The sequence below is a fragment of the Melospiza georgiana genome, chromosome 18 (assembly GCF_028018845.1).
Source record: "Melospiza georgiana isolate bMelGeo1 chromosome 18, bMelGeo1.pri, whole genome shotgun sequence".
Lineage (NCBI taxonomy): Eukaryota > Metazoa > Chordata > Aves > Passeriformes > Passerellidae > Melospiza > Melospiza georgiana.
The window spans coordinates 8641745-8648298 of NC_080447.1; the positions used below are offsets into that span (position 1 = coordinate 8641745).

Here is a 6554-nt window from a genome sequence, read left to right on the forward strand (position 1 = left end):
TGATGGAGCTGTGCCGTGGACCCTGACTCCCTTTTAAGCCCCCGCCCGCCCAGGACACGTCCCCTCCATGCAAATCCGACCCTGCGGTCACGGCCGGATCCTGCCCGCGCCTCTCTCCGCACATCCCTCCCTGCTCCACACCCAACCCCACCACCCCAGATGTAGTAGGGCTTGTCCACAGACACAAAGCGGAGACACCCCCCAGTTCTGAGCCTGAAACCCACCAGTATTGACCCCCCTGCCCCCACACCAGGCTGAGTGGCTGCAGTGCCTAAGAAGGGAGAGCTGGGCACTGTGGCAAGGGCAAACAGAAGTATCTGCAGCTCCCAGTGATGGGACTGAAATGATGCCAAGCTCTACCATTCCCCAACTCATTTTTGGCATTTTTCCCTCCCACAGGTGTTCCAGGCCTGTAAAGTACCTCCTTGATCTCCTGCTTTTGTGCTCGAGCCCTTCCTCTGATCCACCACTCAAGACCAAGACCTTTGCTCTTCCCAGGCATTCACACCCCACAACAATGGGAGTGGGCCAGCACTGAGCCCCAGGGTCCAGCAATGCCTCCCCATGATCACGAGCCCAGTGTGCTGGTGCTCAGCAGCCAGAGCTGGGGCAGCTCCTGGTCAGTGCTGCTTCAACTCAGGGCACAGGGATCATGGCTGCCTCTGGCAGTCTCAACCCATACAAAGAGTGGCTGCATCACAGGAAATTCCCTCTCCCCCAGGATCCTCCCTGTCCCCGACTATGCTGTTCCCAGGGTGCCCAGGGCACCAGGAGCCTGGCTGGCATGGGCAGGGCAGGGCTGCAGGGTTGTCTCCCTGCGAGCAGCACGGAGGGGACCTGCTAGAGCACAGCATGTGTCCCATAGCAGGAACTGCCACACAGGCACAGATGCTGCTCCATGTTGTGCCTGGGCAGCTGCAGGCAGCACGCAAGGGTGTCCTACTGGGGCAAGAGTGGGCCTGTGTCTCCCTTTTCCTGTGCTGGGAGTTACCGTGGCCCTGATCACCACTGGTGTCCCTGCCAGAAAAGTGAGAGCCTCCTCCCGCTTCTCCTCCTCCTCTGCCTGGACCCAGCCATGGATAATGTGGCCGTGGAGGCAAGTGTGTTTCCAAGTGCTATATATCCCCTCCCAGAGTGCCAGGGAACGGGCAGGGACCTGGGGCTTTAAGGGAGTGCCAGGCTGAGACACGAGGCACAGCCACATTCAGTGCAGGGCAGCAAGGGCAGGGCCATGGTGAGTGCCTGACCCTCCATCAAGCAAGCACAGCAGAGACTCCTGACTGATATCTGCAATAGCAGGATGTTCTTGCATCACTTCCCCAATTGCTGCATGCCACTGTCTAAGCACTGCTGCTGCTGTCCTCACCACCACAGAAATAGACAGCCTCGTCCTCAGCTTGGACCCCAGAGATGGTTAACGTGTTCGTGGAGCCGGATGTGGATCCGGAGAATCGCGAAGGGATGCCCGAGGGTCTGCTGCTATCAGCATAGATCACAGTGACAGGGGCAGTGCCAGGGACCTTCTGCTGGTACCAGCCATAAGCATTGTTGGTGCCCCTGCAGCAGATCAAGGTGTTCTGCTGCAGAGACACAGACACTGGGGACAGCTATGCCAGAGCCATGTGAGAGCCGGGGCTGAGGCAGAAGCTCTCCATGCCCAGCCAGAGCACCCAGGGGTGGCAAATGCCCACACTCCCAGTCTGAGCTGCCAGGGCAGCTGCAATGCTGCCAGGCCCTGGGCAGGACTCAGACTGTGGAGCAGGTATGTGGCAAAGGTGTTCTTGGGCAGCTCCACTGTCTGCAGCTCCTAACATTGTCCCAGGCTCCTCTGCCCCTCACATGGACATTGGGCAGTGAGGATGAGCCCAGGTCAGGGCTTCTGCAGCACCAGGGCCCAGTCACTGGGAACACAGTTGTAGAATCATGGAATGGTTTGAGTCGGAAGGGACATTAAATACCATCCACATTCCTGCCTTGGGCAGGGACACCTTTCACTAGACCAGATTGCTCCAAGCCTCATCCAACCTTGCCCTGAACACTTCCAGGGATGGGTCATCCACAAGTTCTCTGAGAAATCAGCTCCAGTGCCACATCATGCTCAGAGTCACAGCCCTGGAACACTCAGAGAAGGGAATGGAAAAGTCCCAAAGCTGGAGAGGTGGTCCTGCCTGGTGGAGTGGAATGAGGCACCAAAACCAGTCTTTTTGACACTCAAGATCTTGCTTGCCTGTGGGACAGGTGTCACCATGAGATCAGCACTGCTGCTGTCAAAGCTACAACAATAGTAGACAGCCTTGCCCTCAGCTTGAACACCAGTGACCCTCTGGAGCCAGATACAAAACCAGAGAATCACGAAGGAATGTCTGAGGGTCTTGGGTCATCCCAGTAGATCACAGTGACAGGGGCACTGCCAGGGACCTTCTGCTGGTACCAGCCATAGCCACTGTTGCTCCCAGACCATATAGCCCAGGCAGTTTGTCCCAGGCTGGCTGGCACCGAGGATGATTGACTGGACCAGGAAGCCTGCAGAGGGAGAGGTGAAAGGCAATGAGATGGTGTGAGCCATTGCCCTGGGAGCACATCCTTGCCCAGGCAGTAAGATAGGCCTCCTGTGCCCATGGTCCTCATGCCACAGTGACATATACAGCCTCAAGACAAAGAGGAAGTGTTACAGAGCTTGCAAGGGTTTTCAGGGCAAAGAGAGAGGTGAGAATGTTGATTCCATGTTTAGAAGGTTTGATTTATTATTTTATGATATATATTACATTATTACTATACTAAAAAGAATAGAGAGAAAAGTTCTCAGAAGCTAGCTAAGATAAGAATAGAAAAGGAATGAATAACAAAGTTCTGTGTCCAGGCAGAAAGCAAGAACAGCTCTGCCGTGAGTGGTCAGTAAATCTAAACATCCACCTGAGACCAATCACGAATCTACCTGTTGCATTCCACAGCAGCAGATAACCATTGTTTACATTTTGTTGCTGAAGCCACAGCTTCTCAGAAGGGAGAAAAATCCTAAAAAAAGGGTTTTTCACAAAAGATGAAACACTGTGATCTATCTTGTCTGTGACAAGGAAGATTAGAGACCCATGGTCCTGGAAGAAGAGCTGGCAGCAGCAGAGCGGTAGAACATCACCCTCTGAGGGCAAGGGACCTGGTCACGGGTACAGAAACATGGGGGAATCAGGGCCCAGCCTGGCCCAGGGCAATGCAGCAGAGGCAGCTTCAGCAGCAGCAGCTGCAGCAGGAGGGAGCAGCCTGAAGCAGAAGGCAACAGGGCTGGGGATGAGGCAGTGCTATTCCTATTATGGGAACAGGGGCAAGAGTCCCTTCCTGTGCCTTGTCATGCACATTCATGTCCTTAGGCAGGGGACAGGAACCTGCCTCAACTCCACTATCACAGCTTTGTTTGTGTGAGAAAAAAATGGCTGAAAAGCTTCTTGTCTTGACATTAGCTTCTGTGTCTCACTTCCCCATTACTCATCTCCAGTACTGCTGCTGTCCTTGCTACCACAGAAATAGACAGCCTCGTCCTCGGCTTGGACCCCAGTGATGGTTAACGTGCCCGTGGAGCTGGACCAGGATCCGGAGAATCGCGAAGGGATGCCTGAGGGTCTGTTGTTGCTGCCATAGATCAGAGTGACACAGCCCCAGGCACCCCAGCACAGAGGCAGCAGGAGGAGGACATGGTCACCAGTAACAAGATGTGATGGGTTGGGGGACAAAGCCACACTGATCTTTGTAGGAACAAGGACAATGACCTTCAGACATGGTGGAGAACAAGAGAACCTCCAGTTCTGTGGGACAGCAAAAGCAGGGCATTCGTAGCCATTGCTGTACAGAGGGGACAGGAACCTACCCCACAGCCAGCCAAGAGGGAGGAGGGCTGAAATATTTTCTTTCATTTTGGAGTTTGGAAATCATTGGAATTCTCACTTCCTACTTCTTGTTGCCACTATACACCATAGCCACCACTGCTGCCGTCCCAGTTACCACAGAAATAGACAGCCTCGTCCTCGGCTTGGACCCCAGTGATGGTTAACGTGCCCCCAGAGCTGGAGAATCGTGAAGGAATGCCTGAAGGTCTATGGTCCTTCCAGTAGATCACAGTGACAGGGCCAGTGCCAGGGACCTTCTGCTGGTACCAGCTATGGTGGCTCTTACGCCCAGAGCAGGTGATCCTGATGGCGTCTCCCACCTTGGCTGATACTGAGGATGGCTGAGTCACTGCTGCTGCCTGGACCAGGGAACCTGGAGAGGGAGAGGTGAGAGAGAAGAGGCTGTCAGTGAGTGGCACAGGAGCACAGCCCTCCCCAGGCAGGGGAACAGTAACGGGACCATTCTGCCTTCAGGCACACATGTGGGACACCCTAGGTTCGATGCCCACCCTGGGCACTCCTGAGGGATTGCTGTAGCCAGGGCCTGAAACCTCTCCCTGCCCACTGCCCTCAGGCCACTCCTCATCCCAGTCTCTGAGGCCAGACACCCTGGGGACACGGCCTGCTGTGGACATCCAGTGTCTGGAGCAGTTGGAGACAGCCCTGCCCATGGGCCGAGGGGAACCACGTCCAGGCCAGCAGCCAGGTACTGCAAAGCAGGGGGTCCCTAGGCAGTGAGAAGCTCTGTGTGGTTATAATGCATGACAAAGTAATGGGGACATCTTCAACACACTATGGCCACCAGATGAGATGCAGCACGAGGACAGAATTGAAGACAAGACCTGGTAAACCAAAAGCCAAAATAGCTGCAGGCACCAAGGATAGGAACTGCCAATGCTCAGAAACTCTTCCCCATACAGGGAAAAGTTCTGCAATCAAGAGGAGCGAAAAAATTACCCCACCATAACCAAAAGCCTGGGCAACACTGCCATCATAGCTACCACAGAAATAGACAGCCTCGTCCTCGGCTTGGACCCCAGTGATGGTTAACGTGCCCGTGGAGCCGGACTGGGATCCGGAGAATCGCGAAGGGATGCCCGAGGGTCTGTTGGTATTATCGTAGATCACAGTGACAGGGGCAGTGCCAGGGACCTTCTGCTGGAACCAGCCATACCAGTTGTTGCTAGCTCCAGAGCAGGTGATCCTGACAATCCCTCCCACATGGGCTGACATCGAGGATGGCTGAGTCACTGCTCCTGCCTGGACCAGGAGAGGGAGAGGAGAAAGGGAAGGAGAGGAGGTCAGTCAGTGCCCAAGGAGAACAGATCTTCCTGGGGAGGAGGTTTACAGGGAATGCCACAGTCAGAGGAGAATGAACCCAGACACAGTCACCAGCATATTTAAGAAGTAGAGCCCAGGCCAAGGCATCTGAGCAGAGAGTCAGCCAGCTCTGGCAGATGAAGGTGGACATGGTTATCACTAGCAAGAGGCAGTGAGGTGTGGAACACAGCTATAACATGAGTTTTGTTAGAGGTGAGGACAACGGTCCCCAGCCTCCTGTTCAATAAAAAAATGGTATTCATAGCGATGGTCATGCAGAGGAGACATATGCCCACCCCAGCCCCACATCTACAACTCTGCTTGGCCATGAGAAGGACTGAAAATCTATGCTTTTATTTCCTCTGTCTTTGTAACTTCATCAGCATAGCTGCTGCTGTCCTGGCCACCACAGAAATAGACAGCCTCGTCCTTGGCTTGGACCCCAGTGATGGTTAACGTGGCCGTGGAGCCGGAGGCAGATCCAGAGAATCGCGAAGGGATGCCCGAGGGTCTGTTGGTATCCCGATAGATCACAGTGACAGGGCCACTGCCAGGGACCTTCTGCTGGTACCAGCCATAATAGTTGCTGCTACCCCCAGAGCAGGTGATCGTGACGGTGTCTCCCACCTTGGCTGTAATCTTGGGTGGCTGCTGAGTCACTGCTGCCTGGACCAGGGAACCTGGAGAGGGAGAGAAGAGAGAGGAGAAGAAGGAGATCAATCTGTGCCCCAGGAACACAGCTTTCCTAGAGCAGCAGGATGTGCCTTGCATGCAGAAGCCCTTCCCAGGCACAGTGAGTTTGGCCATGGCACCTGAGCCGTAGGTGAACACTGTGAGGAGGGGAGGGGCCCAGGCCATGATGCCATACCACCAGCTCCATGTCCTCATCCTTGTTTGGGCTGTGCTGTGATCCTTGTCTAGCTTTTAAGCCACCACATGTCATGGCTCCTCCATGAAATTAAGACTCCATTCACAAGGCAGGAACCTGCCAATATATCTTTCCCCAGCACCTGCTCACCTCACTCATTAGAGGATACTTCCCATACCATATTTCAACTGCTGAGAAAAACCGCCAGATTTATGATGAGTTACACATGACATGGTGATGGCCAAATGTCCAAATGGCAGAATAGGGTGTTGGTCCCACCAGGGATTCCTAAATCCAAGGGTCTTTGATGCACTATCCATCTGCATAACCATTCCTGTAAACTGCAGTTCTCAAACCTCAGTCATTCCTCAGAAACAGCATCCCCCAGCATCCATGGTCAACAACAACCATCCTGCAGGGGGCTTCAATCCTGACCAACACTGCTGTCCCAGCCACCACAGAAATAGACAGCCTCGTCCTCGGCTTGG

The 6554-nt window shown here is 54.4% G+C and overlaps 1 gene segment (V, D, J or C); it reads right to left on the minus strand.

Moving 5' to 3' along the window:
- Positions 1-5543: 5543 nt before the first annotated feature.
- Positions 5544-6056, minus strand: LOC131091288 (Ig lambda chain V-1 region-like). The segment is given in 2 exon segments: positions 5544-5878; positions 6011-6056. Coding segments are annotated over 2 exon segments (381 nt in total).
- Positions 6057-6554: the final 498 nt, after the last annotated feature.